Source organism: Mesocricetus auratus, unplaced genomic scaffold (genome assembly GCF_017639785.1).
Source record: "Mesocricetus auratus isolate SY011 unplaced genomic scaffold, BCM_Maur_2.0 Super-Scaffold_100014, whole genome shotgun sequence".
NCBI classification, from domain to species: Eukaryota; Metazoa; Chordata; class Mammalia; order Rodentia; family Cricetidae; genus Mesocricetus; species Mesocricetus auratus.
This window is the reverse complement of record NW_024429197.1, coordinates 49,413,394-49,430,526: the sequence shown is the minus strand read 5'-3', so window position 1 is coordinate 49,430,526 and position 17,133 is coordinate 49,413,394. Positions and strand designations below refer to the sequence as shown.

The 17,133-nt window shown below is 45.4% G+C and overlaps 1 protein-coding gene across 1 annotated transcript in view; it reads left to right on the top strand.

Moving 5' to 3' along the window:
* Positions 1 to 17,133, top strand: part of LOC101837435 (methylthioadenosine phosphorylase) — a 35,386-nt gene that overhangs the window by 13,322 nt on the left and 4,931 nt on the right. Inside the window, exons 4-6 of the mRNA XM_040757174.1 lie at positions 1,544 to 1,711; positions 12,628 to 12,730; positions 13,731 to 13,970. Coding sequence (XP_040613108.1) covers positions 1,544 to 1,711; positions 12,628 to 12,730; positions 13,731 to 13,970 — 511 coding nt within the window. The remainder of the gene's footprint in view (positions 1 to 1,543; positions 1,712 to 12,627; positions 12,731 to 13,730; positions 13,971 to 17,133) is intronic.

Below are 17,133 nucleotides of genomic sequence, written 5' to 3'. Positions count from 1 at the left end.
GGTCTCTGTCCCGGAGCTAGCCTGGATCACTTCTTGTGCCTGTTTGTACCCTGGTTCCCTAAACAGGCCTCGTGGTGTAAGCTGCTGCCCAGAAAGCAGCATAGTTAGAAATTCCCCTGACCACAAGTGGCCTCCCCTTCAGTTAAGGCAATAGCAAGCAGGTCCTCAGGCCAGCAAGGTGGCACCTAGTCACAGGAGTTGGGGAACAAGTCTCAGCCGGCGCACACTAGATGTGTGGATTATACGGGGCATGAAAGGGAGACCTAACAAACCTTTGTCCACCACAGTGACGTGGAAAGTAGGTTCTTGGGAGCCGGCAAAGCTAAAATGTAGTTTTAAGCAGTCCCCTGCTATAGATTTCTTACAACTCTGGTTCCTTCCGCTATAGTCATTGCTGGAGAAATGCCTGGTTTTTTTTTTTTGTTTTTTTTTTCCAAGCTCAGGGAAGAAACAGTTGTTTACATTACACAGGTATTTCATTTCTTCTGGGGAAACCTGCTGAGAGCCTTGGAGGCCAGCCCCAGGAAGATATACGTATCTCTGGGTAGTGAGGGCTCCTGCTTTTTTAGAGGCTGTCTATGAAGTCAGGGTGGAAACCTTAGTGCCAGTCCAGAGTCAGTTACCATTAAATTACAAACCGGATGATAGTGAGTTTTTATTTAACAGCTCTGTAGAACAGGTACATATTTTGTTATGTTTCACTGTGGAACAAACTCCTGGCTCCGAGTTGGTTGGGTGCCTTTGGGGGAAGGCCACAGAGGAAGTGATTGAGTTATTCTTAAAGGCTTTTTTGTCCGCTGTTACTACCATACTCCATTTGGTGTTCCCACGTCTTGTTCCCCATTTGTCATCTCTGTTACCAGCTAAGAAATGCCCATGCCATTTTCAGTATAAAAGTTGTGGCCTTCTGAACCTGTGGTTTAAGTTGCCATACAAAGCTATGCTTTCCCTCTCTGGCTGTTTACTTCTTACTGGGGAAAGTGGTAGCTCTCCGTAGCATTACCAAATGTCAGTGGAACCAAATTTTTTTACATTAAAAGCTGACATCATATTGAACAATACATTGAGAAATTAATCAAAGTAAATTTTTCTTTCAAAACCAAGCAAACAAAGGAAGAGCCCTGTCTTCAAGTACAGCCACAGCCTGTGATCCAAGATGGGGTTAGGTCTACAGTTCAAGAATTTTGATTCAGGGCTCAGCCATGGTGGTGCATGCCTTTAATTCCAGCACTCAGGAGAGGTGGGCAGATCTGTTGAGTTTGAGGCCAGCCTGGTCTACAGAAGGAGTTCCAGGACAGGAGGGCTACATAGAGAAACCTTGTCTCAAAAAACAAACAAACAAAAGAACTTTGATTCAGTTAAGTCCATAACAGTAGTCAGGAAAGAGCTGGTCTGTCATCCAAAGCCAGCAGGAGCTCATAGACTGAGCAGTTTCATAGTTTACCCAGTTGGGCTGAAGGGGTGGGCAGGGTCTCTGTTTCCTTATAACTGTTAAAAGGCCCTGCCCTGGTGACTGATGTCCTATGGTGATCTCCTTCCTTAGACATGGGAGACAGCATACTATCATGCCTTCAAAAGTCAACTACCAGGCAAACATCTGGGCTCTGAAGGAAGAAGGTTGTACACATGTCCTAGTGACCACAGCTTGCGGGTCCTTGAGAGAGGAGATCCAGCCTGGTGACATGGTCATCATCGATCAGTTCATTGACAGGTAAGGGGTAAGTGGCCTTATAGCTCACCTTTTCAGCTCTGAAGGAACATGGGGAAGGGGCAGAGCAGGGCACAGAATCACTGTAAGCTCTCCATTGTAGGGGTTTTATTTTTTAAGTGAACTGACAAATGGTAATTATACATTGATGAACATAATTGATACATGTGGGCATTGCATGGTCATTTTTATTCTCACTTGCATTCTCACTTCACATGCACACTGCACAAATCACTGCAAGCATTAATTTTCAGTATATAATAGACATACCACAACACCATGCCATATAGGAGATCTGGAACTTCCTCTTTCTGCTTAACTGAAATTGTCTCCCAAGGCTCTGGTGAACACTGATTTGTCCTCTGCTTCTGAGTCTGTTTTAGATGGCTCGTTGCTCATTGTCTTTCAGGGTCTTGCTTATTTCGCCTCACAAAAATCCCTCCGGGTTCACTCATTTTGCTGCAAAGGACCATTGTCTTTTTTATGGCTGACTAATGTCAGTTGCCCGTATACCACATTTTCTAATCTGTAGACAGGCATCAGGGTTGATTCTATGACTTGGCTATCACCGGTGAGAAAGCTGGGTATGCAAGGGTCTCCAATGTGCTGACTTAGACACTCAAGGTGTACTCCCAAAGGTGGGTAGGTCTTGCTGTGTTCACTTTTCTTTGAGGAATCCCAGGTTGATTTTCATATTGGCTGAGCTATATTTACGTTCCCACCAGCAAACAGCTATTGAGGGCTTGTTGTCGTCTGCATCTCTACCAAACCTTATTGCCTGTTTCTTGAGGAGAGCCATTCTGGCTAAAGTGAGATGGAATCTGGAATCTCACTGTGCTTTTGATTGACGTTCCCCTAGTGGCTAAATATGCTGAACGTGGGTTTGTTAGTTGTTTCTACTTCGGAGAGGTGTCCAAGCTGTTCGATTCCTCATTTATTGATTGGATTGTTTATCTTTTTTTATTATTTTTTAGTTCTTTACATATTTTCAATTTTAATCCCTTGCCAGATGAATAATGGCTGGCAAAGATGGTCTTCCAGTTTGTGAGTACTTTCTGGTATTTGGTCATTGTATGTGTGCTTTTTAGCTTCATGCAGTCCTACTTGCCCATTGTTATTACTTTCTGGGCTACTGGAGTCCTGCTTAAGGAAACTCTTGCCTTGCCCTGGCCACGCCCACATCATCAACTTGTCAGAACTACCTGGTGGCTTCTGAACTGTAGAGTATAGGCAGGAGCTTGCTCAGGGCAAGGGAAGAATCAGGAAACTTGGCCCTGATTTCATTTCAAACATGGGAAATAAGGAGATAGTAGGTTTCTTTGGTATTAAAGTTCTTGACAAATATTTTGCATTCCATGGTTCTGTGGTCACCTTAGTGACAACTGCAGGATGATTGTGTTCCCTTTAAAGGCCTCCTCCTGTCCAGGAAGAAACCTGGACCAATCACACAACCCAAGCACACTCAGGTCTCCCCTTTCTCCTCCCAGATTTTTGGAAAAGAATGGCCTTATTTTCTGACAAGGGCTCCTAACCTGTGAGCCTCTTTTAAGTATGTATGTTTTCTTATTAGAGCAGAAATCTCACATCTTCCTGTCCGTGCCCTCATGGCACAGCTCTTGTGAAATATTTGACATAAACCCAAGACTGAAAACAGGGGATTCATACTGATCATATTAAGATCCCGTACAGTCTTGTCCCCCAGGAGATCTCCATGGTGACAGCTTCCTGCTGTCTTCGGTTTGATGAATCCATTTCTTCTGCCTTGTAGAAGGTCCCCATTGTCAGAACCACATGTGATTAGACCATTGAAAACAGAGGCTTGTTCTATCCTTCCTTCCTTCCTCCCTCCCTTCCTTCCTATCTACAGAACTTTTAATTATATCCAGTTCCCTTCAAACCACCAAACACATTTGATTATGTTATCCAATACCACAGGTTGGAGTTAGGCTTTTCCACTAATGGCTCCCATGATTTCTAGTGTAAGTTTTTCTTGCCAGACCCCTTCTTACTTAGTTATCCTGGCACTGGTGGTCTTGGTTTTTAACATCTGGCTCTGCTCCTAGCATGCCCAGCTTCTCTGTCCTATATGATGAGTTTTTCGGGAGTTGATCAAGAACACGAGAGGCTTTGTGTGCAATATTGATAGCCTGTCTCGTGGAGCGTTGCATACAGCCAGCCCCAGCAGACCGTGATCTTAGGCATGCCCACTGTGCTGTTTTCTTTTTCTTGGCAGTCATTAAATAGCCCACTTGAAAGCGTAAAGAATTGAACCTTTTGTCTTGGTCTAGGAGAATCTTGTTAGGTGTTTCTATTTTTAAAGGACTTTATAGGACATCCGATGTTTATAATATGAAGTTTCTCTCCTATAGTGCATACCCTCATTATGTGGGTATGGCTTTGATCCTCCGGGGGGGGGGGGGAGACAGAGCATGCATGTTGTGTGAGTAGGGTAGGTAGCTGTCACACAAGTCAACATGGCTTCCCTCAGCTGCTCTCAAGGCCCCACTTTTAGATGGTGGTGCTTCCTTGAATTTCCTGTGTGCTTTCAACCCAGTGTCTTCTGATCTACAGTGTTGCCGCTTATGGTTCAAACAGCAGTTGTATGAACCCCACCTACTTGCCGATGGGGTCTGTAGTTACTTCTTCACTACATGGTCACCATTCTTTTTGTTATTATTTGACTGTATGTGCATTGGTGTTGGCCCACCATTCTTTTTTACTATTATTTTACGGTATGTATGTGCGTTTGGTGTTTTGTCTACATGTATGTCTGTGTGGGGGTGTCAGATCTTGGAATTACAGACAGTCGCTAGCCGCCATGTGGGTGCTGGAAATTGAACCCGGATCCTCTGGGAGAGCAGTCTTAACCCCTGAGCCATCTCTCCAGTCCCTGGTAATGGATCTTTTTACAAATGTCTTTGGAGATGTAGTGTCCTAAGCCCAGCAGTGTTTGTGGTGAGACCCTTCATGATGTCTGACACTTGCTATGGATACTTCCTCCCTACCTGTAGCTTGGCAAGGGTCCTGTGTAAACAAAGCAGGTATCTCAGAAGAGACTTGAACAAATTTAGAGGCACAGGTGTGCGGTTGCGTAGCCTTTGTTCTGTTGCTGCTTATCAGCTCTGTAGCTGATGCTTGGGTTGACTTGAAAATGTTGCACAGGGATGGCTTCACCTGAGGGACTGTGCTGGCCTCTCCCGGTGCTTCTGTCATCAAAGCCAGAAGTTTCTATTGTCTCTTCCTATGCTACTTAGGACTCTTGTTCTGCCCCCGCCCCGCCCCCTCAGTTTTCCCAAGCTAATCACTGGTAGATGCTGTTACAGACCTCCTGTCTGGGTGGAAGAAATGTGATTCAGTCGTGTCATTTACGAGTTCCAGAGGCCCAGGGATGGGGACTTGCAGCCCTATACCCTTTTCTTCCATCAACTTCTGTGACTCGAAATACCACAAGAATGAATGCCAGTGAGAAGGAAAATGAGGTGTTGTTTTTTGTTTTTTTAATACTTGCCTTTATCGGGAATGTGTTGCAGCTTAGGGTTTTGTTTTGTTTTACAGTGGGGGAAACAAAGAATACAGCCCCAAACCCCAAAGATCAAAGAAAATAAAGCATGATTTGTAGTGCCACATGGTTTCTTTGCAGCGTGGTTAGCATGTTGGCCAGTGGGACTTCTGGACCCCGGTGAGGTACTGCTTAAAGAATGCAAAGAGCTACCCCGTGCCCAACTCTGCCGACCCTTCCCTCGGGTGCCATTGTCCTTCAGTATCCTTGTCTGCTTACGAATTCTAAGGGTGTTGAGTTCTGCTTTTTTCTTTCTTTTCTTTTCTTTTTCCCAGTTTATCCTCTTGCAGGAAGAATAGGAGAGGCCTGGGTTTGCCATTGCATTCTGACTCATCAGGAAAGTCCCTGCAGTAGACACATAGGCTGATAGATTAAGTCTGTTTATTTCCCCCTCCCAGAGATGCAGCCCTGCCTTGGGCTTCCCCCATGAAGTCATAGGTTAAGGCTGTGGTCCTGTGCCTATTCCTTGTTAGGTGTAGGTAGAGTCTATGATTAGAATCAGAAACTCCCCGAGCTGAGCATTTCGGCTTCCCTGTGTGGCCTCAACCCTCCAGAAGCCACGGCTGGACGATTAGGATTTTGGGGTCAGTCTGGATACCTGGATCACATAGTGAGACAGACCCTGTCTAAACAAAAAAAGGAAGGAATGACGGTGCCTGGTGGCAGATGGGACCGTCCTGCCCCCGCAGCTTCCTGTGTGTCCTCACTGTGCTGACAGTGTCGCCTTCGGGATGAGGAAGCCATACTTCTGGGCACACACTCGCTACCTGCCTTTACACCCCCTTTCATCTGCAATGTGTGTCTTGAGGTCTCCTTTATCTGGATGTGCTTAAAGTGGGGTCAGCACCCCCCTAGAAGTAGCTTGTCTTTGTATTCTGCTCTGGAACCTAGCTTAGGTCTAGATCGGCACAGTGTTGCATGCAGTGGTCCTTGGCTGAGTTATGCTTGAGGGGACCTGGGTAAAAGAGATGCTGTTTAACATGCTAGCAAGCGAACCCTGCCTGGGGGATTTGAACTCAGGTGACTCTCAAGCCTGTCACCTCGGCTGCCCCTCATCTGCGTGCTTCCCGGCTCTGCCCACCCCCTGAGATGCCTCAGATGTTGTCATTGCCTCCTGGCCCTTTGCTCATCCTAACACTACTGGTGTTATCCTTGGTGATCCTTGCTGGGGCCCTCTGTCACTCTTGCGTATTGCGCCTCTACGTCACAGCATCTTGTCTCTGCGTGCTTGACCCTCCCTCCCTCCTGTACCCTTTCTGGACAGTTCGCCGCTTCTCCAGCTGACAGCCCTTTAGCTGCTTTTCATACGTCTTTTTGTGTAAGTGTGACATAAACCAAGAAGCAGCCACAAGAGTCCCTGGGGATCTCCTCGGGGCACTGAGCAGCAGTAGCTTAACCAGGGGAAATGATGCTCTGGTTAGCTGTCTTCGTACACCTCTGCCCTTCTTGTCATTTGATGTGACCTGTCCCAGCTGGTGGGTCTGTGCTTCATGATCTGTTGCACTCTTGAAGGAATGGTTTCTTCGGTAAGTTTAGGTGTAGAGAACCCAGAACCTCTGCTTGTTTCCCTCGTTCCAGAGGAATATCCATGATTATGATATGACCACATCTGATCTTCTGAACAGTCAAGTTACAAGTTTCCATAGGAAAGAAAGTGTCACTCGCATCCTGCTCAGAGGGCTTGAGTTACTTAAATAAAATCATTGCTGTTAGAAATGGACCTTTTTAGCCGGGCGTTGGTGGTGCACGCCTTTAATCCCAGGGAGAGGCAGGGGGATCTCTGTGAGTTCGAGGCCAGCCTGGCCTACAGAGCAAGTTCCAGGACAGCCTCCAAAACAATACAGAGAGAGAGAGAGAGAGAGAGGGAGAGGGAGAGGAGAGAGAGAGAGAGAGAGAGAGAGAGAGAGAGAGAGAGAGAGAGAGAGAGAGAGATCTGACCAATTAGTGGAGTTTAAAATGCCAAAGATTTTCCCCACTTTTATAGTTTGCAGTTTGGTGCTTTTTTTTCTGCATAGTCTACCTATGTGTAGCTATTGTTTCTGGGTAAACAGCCTGGGGCAGTGATGATACAACCTGATAAAATACCTACATTGACCTGGACCAAGTCTGGGGTGTTTAGGAAACAATAATAGTCTCAGCAAATGCATTATTGTCCCCCACCGGGATGTGCAGAAGTGGCTGTCCCTGTTAGAGCCTTGGGCAAAATCTTCCTTGCCGTGGTGTCTTCTTCTATGACCCTCAGACTTTGTGTTGAAATCCTAACCCTTAAGGATGGCAGATTTCTTTTGCCACACCCAGCAGAATTAAGATTTTGGATTTGTTTGTATTGTGTGTGTGTGTGTGTGTGTGTGTGTGTGTGTGTGTGTGTGTGTGTGTGTGTGTGTGTGTGTGTGTGTGTACACCACATGCCTGTGGTCGGAAGAAGGAGTTGGATCTCCTGGAACTAGAGTTGTAGGTGGTTGCAAGCCTCCATGTGTTCTTAACTGCTGAGTCATCTCCAGCTCTTACACTGTTGCTTAGTCTACTGTGAGCAAGATCTCATAAGATATAGAGAGAATGAAAAGGAATGATGAAGCCCCTTTATTAAAGAGTGTCATCTCACTGAGGTATTAGCATGCATTGGATGATTCTTTTCTCTCTCTCTCTCTCTCTCTCTCTCTCTCTCTCTCTCTCTCTCGGTTCTTGTTTTTGCTGTTGTTATTACTATAATCAATTAGGACTACTCCTGAAATTGGAGCGTTTTATAATCCTAATGAGCCGGGAGAATCCCTTCCCCAGAATTCATCCTTGTGAGCAAAGCATCAGGTTAACTGACTCATTCATGTGCACTCGTGCTGGGGCTTGCAAAGCGCAGAGGCTACTTTCGGAAACCACCTCAGAGGCGTCTGTTTCCAAGAGGACAGTGCTTTTCTTCAGTGCTTTTTTTTTTCCCTCGAGACAGGGTGTCTCTGTGTAACAGCCTTGGCTATACTGGAACTCACGCTGTAGACCAGACTGGTCTCAAACTCACAGAGACCCACCCACCTCTACCTCCCGAGTGCTGGGACTGAAGTCGCTCCGCCATCGCCCGGCTTTTCGGTGCATTTTTAACTCCACAGTTCTTTGGGGGGGGTGTTATCTAACAAATGTGCCTCTCTAATTCAAGGGTCTCTACCTAAGAAACAGCCTAGTGGCTAGTTTTTTTCTGGGTTTTCCTCCTGTCTGATACTGTACCTTGGACGCATGTCTCATGGCAGTGCAAGCTTGTTTGTCTCCTCCACTCTTTCAAAGACGTGTTTTATTTGGCCATTTTCTTGGGGTTGTTTTGGTTTTTTTGTTTGGTTTGGGGCCTTTTTTGTTTTGGGTTTGTTGGTTTGTTTTGGTGGGTGTTTTTTGCACCTGTGCTAGTTTAGTTTTAACTGTCAACAGCCATCTGGAAAGAGAGTCTTAATGATGTCTTATCAAAGTTAGGTTGGCCTGGGGTAGTTGTGTTGATTGTTAGTGTATGTGAGGAAAGCTAGTCCACTGTGGGCAGCACCATTCCCTAGGCAGGGGTCCTGAATGATGTGAAAGGGGAAAGCTGCCCGAGAGCAAGCTAGTGGGCATGCCTTCTCTCAGCATTGTTTTGTGGCTATAAAACATCAGCTTTCTCAAGCCTCTGTCACTGTGCTTTTTATCACCAACAGAAACAGCTAAAATAGTGTCTACCCCTGCTTGACAGCCTCAGGCGGTTTCAGAGGTTCTCTTGAAGTCCATCAAAATGCCAGACTCCCGTGTTCACAAAAGAGGGTACGGAAGCAGATGTCCTATGTGCAGCAGTGGCCGATGCCGACCCCTGTGTTATATTATCTCATTCCACCCTCACATAGCCCATTTAGGACAAGTGACTTTGTCCCCCCCCTTTTAAATAGAGGAAGATCTAAGGTGCAGAGACCAGAGTAGCTTTCCCAGAAGCAAACAGTCAATGAGTAGTAAAGCCAGCCTGGTAATCACTCCCTGAACTCCATGTTTAATCAGGAGGCAAAACTTATCTCTTTGGTACAGGGAGCAGACCTTCTACAGTAGTGTTTTACTGCTGTAGAGGCCATAACTGGGTTGATCGTATATCAAACTACAGAAGCAAGTGTATCAGTTTCCTATTGCTGCTATAACAAATTAATTACAAACTTAGGCAGTTACCACAGATTTATCATCTTGTTATTACTTGGTTAGTAGTTTAACATGGGTCTCACTGGCCCTTTATAAAGATATAAAAGCTGTTGGCAAGGCCATATTAGTCTACTTAAGGTGGAGTCCATTTCCTGACCCTTTGTCCCCTATACTCTGGCTTATGTTAAGCCCATATCCTTCCAGTGCCGGCAATAATGAAGTTCTTATCTCTCTGTCATCTACACATCTGCTGCCCTCTTGCATGTGTGAGGACTCCTAATGATAACATTGTTCCCACATAATTGATGCAGAAGTATCTTTCTGTTTCGAAGTCAACTTCATACTAGCCATCTGCTACCTTTGCTGCCCTTTGCCCTGTAAGATAAAATAGTCATAGCCTCCTAAGGACTTGTGTGTGGAGCTCTGGTGAGGTAGGCGTTACCCAAACGTAGCGTTGAGATGTGATTGCTTCTGAGTGTATTAAGGGGTAGCGACTGAAGTTTCTGGTGCTGTTCCCATCTTTAAGCAAGGGTGCAAGTATTTTAGACTATTCCAGCTGCTATAACAAAATGCTGTAGATTAATTAGCTTCTGAACAACAGAAATTTCTCGGTTGGAAGGCTGAGAAGGTCAGGAAAGGTGTAAATTGATCTGGTGTCTGAGAAGAGCTTACTTTCTTGGCATCTTCTTGCTGTGTCCTTGTGTAGTAAAAAAGAAAAGAACTACTTAGTTCCCTGGATCCTCTTTTGTAAGGGCATGTTGTGTGCCTGCTGGTCTTAGCCTCCAGCGAGTGTGACCTTAAGGGATAGGATTTCAACATAGAAATCTAAAGGTTGTACGAGCCTTATGTAGCTGTGAGGATTTTGCTTTAGTTGTTAAAGAGTTTGTACACTGCATATTTAAGTTTAAAAAAAATTCAAACCATGGGATAAAATACATCTCCTGCCCTATCACTCAGCCAATGACTGAACTCCACAGTTCAGCTATAATTGTGAATCTAGGCAAGCTGGTTTGGTTGGAAATGGGGAGTGGCCTTGCAGCTTTGTTAGCGGTCTCTCCTCTTAGGTGTGTCTTGAAGAATTTTCCAGGCTTTGACTGAGTTCTAGAGTATCCAGTTTCTCTGACAGGGTCTCGGAGGACATCAAGTGTTCCATAGATGACACACATTTTCCTTTGGGGTGCCCTGCACAATTCTCAGCAGTGGTTGTGAACCCCTTGTTCTGTCAGAATTCAGTTAGTGTAAACAACTGTATTTATAGTGATCATTAACCATCTCACTGAACGTGGTGACACTGAAGTTAGTGGTGCAGATACCACAGACAGGTGTATGCATCCTCGTGGGTGAGTAAAGCATCGATGTTAATACTAACTTTTCCTCTCTTCTGGGGGGTCCCCTGCAGGGTCTAGTTCTCTGACCTCAGCCTACAGCTGACCCTCAGATGTCTCTACTATGAGTTATCAGGCCATCTTGGCTCACTTATTTCTCCTAATCCCTTTATAAATGGAAGAATGAGCACTCTGGGTTTGTTGTTGTTGTTGTTTGTATGTTTGTTGGGTTTGGTTTGGTTTTATTTTGTCTGTTGAGACAGAGTCTCACTCTATAGCCCTGGCTTTCCTAGAACTCACGGAGATCCACCTGCCTCTGCCTCCTGAGTGCAAGAATCAAAGACATATGGCCCCAGACCTAGCTATGTTTTATTAGAAAATGGGAGAATCAAAAGTATGCAGAATTAGCTGGAACTATGTAACTTATAATTGGATGCCTTCACATTTAGGAAGAAAAATGTAAAGTGTTCCATTTGAAATCGGTACTTAAGACCAGTCGACCAGTGTCTAGTAACATAGCATGATGTGGGGCATGTTCTTCCGTGTGTTTGCCACAAGGCAGAGATGTGGGGAGACGGAGAAGCAGTGGACATGTTGAAGAGATAGTTGTTCCTACATGGACATCTGTTGCCATAACTACTGTTGCCATAGCTACTGGAGGTTTTCATGTGTCTGCTTTATAATCTCAGTTGCAAGTGAGGGCATTGATACAACTTGACTCATTAGAGACAGATCTGGAGGTGATAACATGGCATTGTTTTGTTGGTCAGTCTTCGAGGGGAAACCCTATTGATGGAAGCTAGAGCTGTCCTTTGACCCATTCTTTAACCTCCGCTGGATTTGCTGTGGGGTTAACCCTGACTTCTCCTTCAGGAATTGTAGACGTGAGGTGTACACCCTTCCGTGGCAATAGGGCTTCTTTATCTCCAAGAGAGGTGACTTTGATACCAGCTAGGGTCACTGACTGTGATGTAGCCCAAGGAATGGTTAATTTGGGGCAGTAAACAAAAAGCTGTGTAAATAAAACCAGTAAAGAAGAGTTTCCATTCTACCCCTCCCCCGTCTTCCCTTCTGTAGGGAAGGGGGGTGGTGTTTTCCCTGAGTTACTCAGTTGCTAAGTTTAGAAAAATCGATGCACATAAAAAAGTATTTCGTATTTGTTTTCTGAAAGCTTCCAGGAAGAAGTTGAGTGAGCTGGCAGTAAACTTATTCTCACCTGTCTTTTGTGAATTCCAAAAAAAAAAAAAAGATTTTAGCAGAACACTTGAAAACACTTAAGACCTAGTTAAAGTGGGCAGAGAAGCCAGCAAGGAGACAGACTCCCTGTAGAGCAGGACCGTTTAGCCGCTTTCTTCGGTGGATCCACGGCCTGGAAAAAAATGTGACTGGGGTGAAGCAAGAATTATTTCTACTTTAGACATATGAAAGTTAAATGTGGTTAAGGATGTTGTATGGACTGAAACAAAGCAATTGTTTAAAAAGTTGTTTTTTTTTTAAGATTTTTTTTTAGGGAGATGGGGGTGTGGTTTGAGTCAACGCTTGCAGTTTACATTTATGCAGAAGCTAACAAATAAAATGAATCAGATACAGTTTTGGGAACAAGTGAGTCTAGGCAGCAGCACTCTGCAGTCTGCTGAGACGTGATGAAATGTTTTCAGATTGACTTGGGGCTTTCCCCGCCCTCTCTGAGGTCCCAGTGAGGTGTACTTGACCATCTCAAATGGGTACACTTTTGTGTCTGGTTAGGAGCCCGTTGCAACCGGCCCAGAGCTAAGAGCCCAGTTCAAACCTGAAAATGCTCTATGACAGTTACCTTCCCTTATCTACAGCTGTTGGATGTGGGGGAACCCACAGAGGACAGATGGTGCTGTAACGGAAGTCAAAACCTTGCCACTTTGTCTTTCTAGGACATCCCTGAGGCCTCAGACCTTCTATGACGGAAGTCACTGCAGCGCCAGAGGAGTGTGCCATATCCCAATGGCTGAACCTTTTTGCCCCAAGACAAGAGAGGTTTGTAGTCTGTCTGACATGTCAGAACAGAGTATAAGGTCTCGGGATCACATCTGCAGGTGGATCAGTTGGCTGAGTAGGCATCGCTCTTCCTGCCTCAGCTTTACGTTTGAAATGCATTCGTTTCAGCTGGGAGTCGATTCCCATTGTTGATAAACCCCCCATTCTCAGTTATTTTAAACAGAAGCATTTTGCCTGCTGAGCCGTCTCTTCAGCCTCAGAACTGTTTCTGATGAAACTTGGATCTTGACTTTTGTTTTGTTTTGTTTTTTCAAGACAGGTTTTGGCTTCTCTGTGTAGCTTTGGAGTCTGTCCTGGCATTTGCTATGTAGACCAGGCTGGCCTCAAACTCACAGAGATCCAGCTGCCTCTGCCTTCCCAGTGCTGGGATTAAAGGTGTGACCACCACTACCCGGCCCAATGTTTCTTAAAAGAAAAACCTATGCGTGAGTGGCCCTGAAGTAACAAGTAGCCAATGCCTAGATAAGTTGGTCTCGGGACAGAAGAAAAAATCAGGACAACCATTCTCCTTTCTCTGTATGTCCTTAGAGAGATGGCAAGCTAAAGAATGGTGGCTTTCTACAAGGCTTTCCAAAAGGCCACAGCATCTGTGACTGATCAGCCCTGTACCTTGGGAAATGGCACTTGACTAGCAGTTTGGTCTGTGCGTGAAAAATGATGCCTCAGCTGAGCAAGTGTGATGGGTCAGAACCTACGACACAAGTCCAGACAGAAGCCCCGGCTTAGCCTTCCTAAATTCCTAAAAAGTAAATGAAATCCAATGCACTACTCTCTAAGATCCACGAGCTGTGTGTGCAGTACACCTGGACAGCAGGAATGTGTTAGTATGGAGCTGGACACTACCTTTCAGTGATCCAGGTGTCCTCTAAGGACATTGTAGTCAAACTGTGCTGTAGGTAGCTTGCTAAACATCATAGAGAAACGAAATCTTGTGCTGGTGTAGGTCTGTGTGGTTTGAGACCACTTCCTCCTTTTGCAGGTCCTCATAGAAACAGCCAAGAAGCTTGGTCTTCGATGCCATTCCAAGGGAACAATAGTCACAATTGAAGGGCCTCGTTTCAGCTCTCGGGCAGAAAGTTTTGTATTCCGTACTTGGGGTGCAGATGTTATCAATATGACTACGGTTCCAGAGGTGGTGCTTGCTAAGGAGGCTGGAATTTGCTATGCGAGCATTGCCATGGCAACCGATTATGATTGTTGGAAGGAGCATGAAGAAGCGGTAAGTGGGTCTCTCCTGATTGTGTGTGGTGTGAGCTTCTGAGTGTCATGATCTGCTAAGAAAATGTCTTACTGATTTTCCTTGGATTCATCTTGGGAAGGATCAGCATTATTTAAGTTTTCATTAGGCTTTATAAGCTATTTCCTGTTTTTCTTTTGGAAGATGAGATCTTCCATGGATGGTGGCGAGGTGCTTATCTGAGAGTCAATAATGATTGACATTATATAGGCTTATAGATGAGTTGAGAATTATTGAGATTTGAGCCTTAAAGATAAAGATGTTCTTTGAGTATGGTTCCTTGTGCTGTTTATTATATTTACTTTCATGGAGAAAGAAAACCCTGAGTCCCTATCCTGTTTAATGTACTGTGGCCAGATACTGTACTCAGCCTAAGAATGGAAATACATGTTCTTTAAGGAGCCAACATTTCTGTTTGAGGAAGATAGAGGTTATCTTAGTCAGTGTTCTCTATCACTGAGTCATGTTCTTAATCTGCTTTTTTATTTTGAGCCCGGGTTTCACTGAGTCTCCCATCCAGTCTTGAATTTGGTAGTCTCCCCTCTCTGCCTCCCAAGTACCTGGGATTACAAGCTCAGGTCACCAGGCCCTGCCAGCCTCTTTTATTCTAAGCTCCCCCCTTTTCTTAAAATTGTTTTGTTTCACCCAAGAAATGAAAGATCATTTGCCTGTCATTTGTTTCATTTAAAAAAGAGAAGGTAAGGAAAACTATGAGAGACTTTTTGAAGACATGTAGAGGCGAGTGCACACCCTCTTCTAGTGGGCTGCTGTGTCAGAGCTCCTGTTTCTCCATCTAGTTATATGCAAAACGGCTTCACGTGGCCATGTCATCTTGTGCCCATGTGTACTTGTTGGGCAACAGCATAAATGAATCCCAATTCTTTGGTGTTGTCACTGTGCATTTATAGGAGAGTTTTGAGGCTGGCTCTATCTGGCTTGGCAGCTTTGTGAGCTACTCCCAGCTCCAGGATGGGAAGGAGCTCCTTTCAATTAATGGGAAACGTTTGTCACCGGTAACCAGAGTATCTGACAGAACAGCTTATGGGGAGAAAGGTTTCGGCTACTTCATGCAGCTGGGAAGGCTGCCATAGCAGCTCCTATGTCACACTCAGGAAGCAAAGAGAGCTACACTGAATAAGGAGGGGGCGGTGCCTTTCTGGGGCCGTTGTCCTGGTTCCCTGCAACAACCTCCTAAAGCAGTGGTTCTCAACCGGTGGGTCGTGAGCCCTTTGGGGGTCGGACTGCCCTTCACCAGAGCTGTCTAAGACCGTCAAATGACACAGATACTTATGTTGTGATACATAACAGTAGCAAGATCACAGCTATGAAGTAACAAGGAAAATGTTTTTATGGTTGGGGGCCACCACAACATGCCGAACTGCACCAAAGGGCCACAGCGTTAGGAAGGAGAGGTAACAACTGTTCACGTTGAGGAGGAGCAGGAACCAGAATGGTCAGAATTGGGACCTGAGTATAACCTTCAGAAACCCTATCCACTACAGTGTGCCTCTTAAAGAACCCACGGTCTCCCAAAGCACGAGCCCGTGCGTGGGAGGCATGCCAGTCAGACCGTAAGTGGTTTAGGAGTGCTGACTCATACGAGTGTTATCACCAGCAACTCCATGGAGTGGGCGAGCAAAGAGAGTAACCTTGGAGGTTTGGGCGCTGCCTTTAAGTGAGGGTTAGCTGGTTGCTGTGAGTCACCGGGTCAATGGGAAGGGCATTTTGAATGGAACCCACCAGCAGGAACAAAGGAAGGAGAGGTATAAATAGTGGTAAGTCTCTCTGACTGCCATAGCCCCTGTGTTTATTGACTCAGCTTCAATTGCACCTTTGTGTGTGTGCCGGACACTCTATAGCAGAGTGGCCACTGCGGTGGCACTCACGTCTTCTGGTGTTTGTAGAAGCCATCTGGATGAGGAGACACAAAGATGCGGTCATGTGTCCCTGGTTCTTCTTGGCTTTCTCATAAGTGGGATAAAGCAAGGCAAGGGTTCTAGGCCTGGTGGTCAGCTTCTCCTGATGAACCAGGCATTCATCTGCTAAGGTAGATGATAACGTGAGCACTTAGGAGCCCAGCCACTCGTCAGTCATCATGCCAGTTGACATGTTTGTACATATGTGAGCACGCGTGCGCACACACGGCTTCTGAGATCCTGTTGTTTAGGGCCTACTTTATTCTGGGTTAGCATTCTACCCCTGAACTTCATCCCTAGTCCCCAAGGTGATTTTCTTTTTCTTGCATAGTTGGTTTGTGTCTGAGTTGCAGCACCTGGCATGGCAGAAGCAGGAAAATCATGAGTTTGAAGCCAGCTTGAGCTACACGGTGAGGGCCTGCCTAAAAAATAAAGTAAAATTGTAAAATTAAAACAAAACCAAAAACCCAACAGAATGGGGAATGGGGACAGGGAAGGCAGAAACCAAGGCCTTCCTTGTCCTGTCCCATCTCCCACACTCCAGATGGTACACGCTCCATCCTAACAGCGTGTGTCTCTCTGGGTTTAGATATAGAAGGAAAATTGAGCATCGTGATGGTATTTAGTGACAGGAAACACAGAATCTGAGGTGGTTTGTTTCTTTCTTGGGACTCTTGGGTTTTGTTGGTATTAACCAGGTGTTAACGGCCCATTAACCAGGAGTCATAGAAATGATGGCACTTTGACTTCCCCCCCCCTCAAAAAAAAAAGTGCTTTTAGAATGCTTAGCTCCTGTGTAGTTATACAGGATGGCAAGTTTTAGGCTGGAACTTACTTTTCTATGGACCAGGAAGTGGGGGGGGGGGGGGGCAGGAGCTGTTGCCGCTGTTTGACATCTGTGAAATTTTCTCAGGCTTCTCAGAAATAGCGTTGAGCTGCTCTAAGGTCTTTGCCCTAAAATGAAGAGTGGCATTTGGGCTCGGGATTGAATTTGGAGTGAGCAGACTTTATAGCACAGATCTGTTTTAGTCTGTTCAGGCAGGTATATGAAAATCCCATTACATGTAGCTCCTAGACAGAAGAAAAGAAAGAAAGAAAAAGGCCTTGTTTTTATAGGTCTACCGGTTAATTCAAGATTGACTGGCTCTGTCTGGTGAGGGCCCATTTTGTAGTCATAGTCTCACTGGACCTCACAGGACATATAATGTATCTTAGTTGCTTGTAAATTG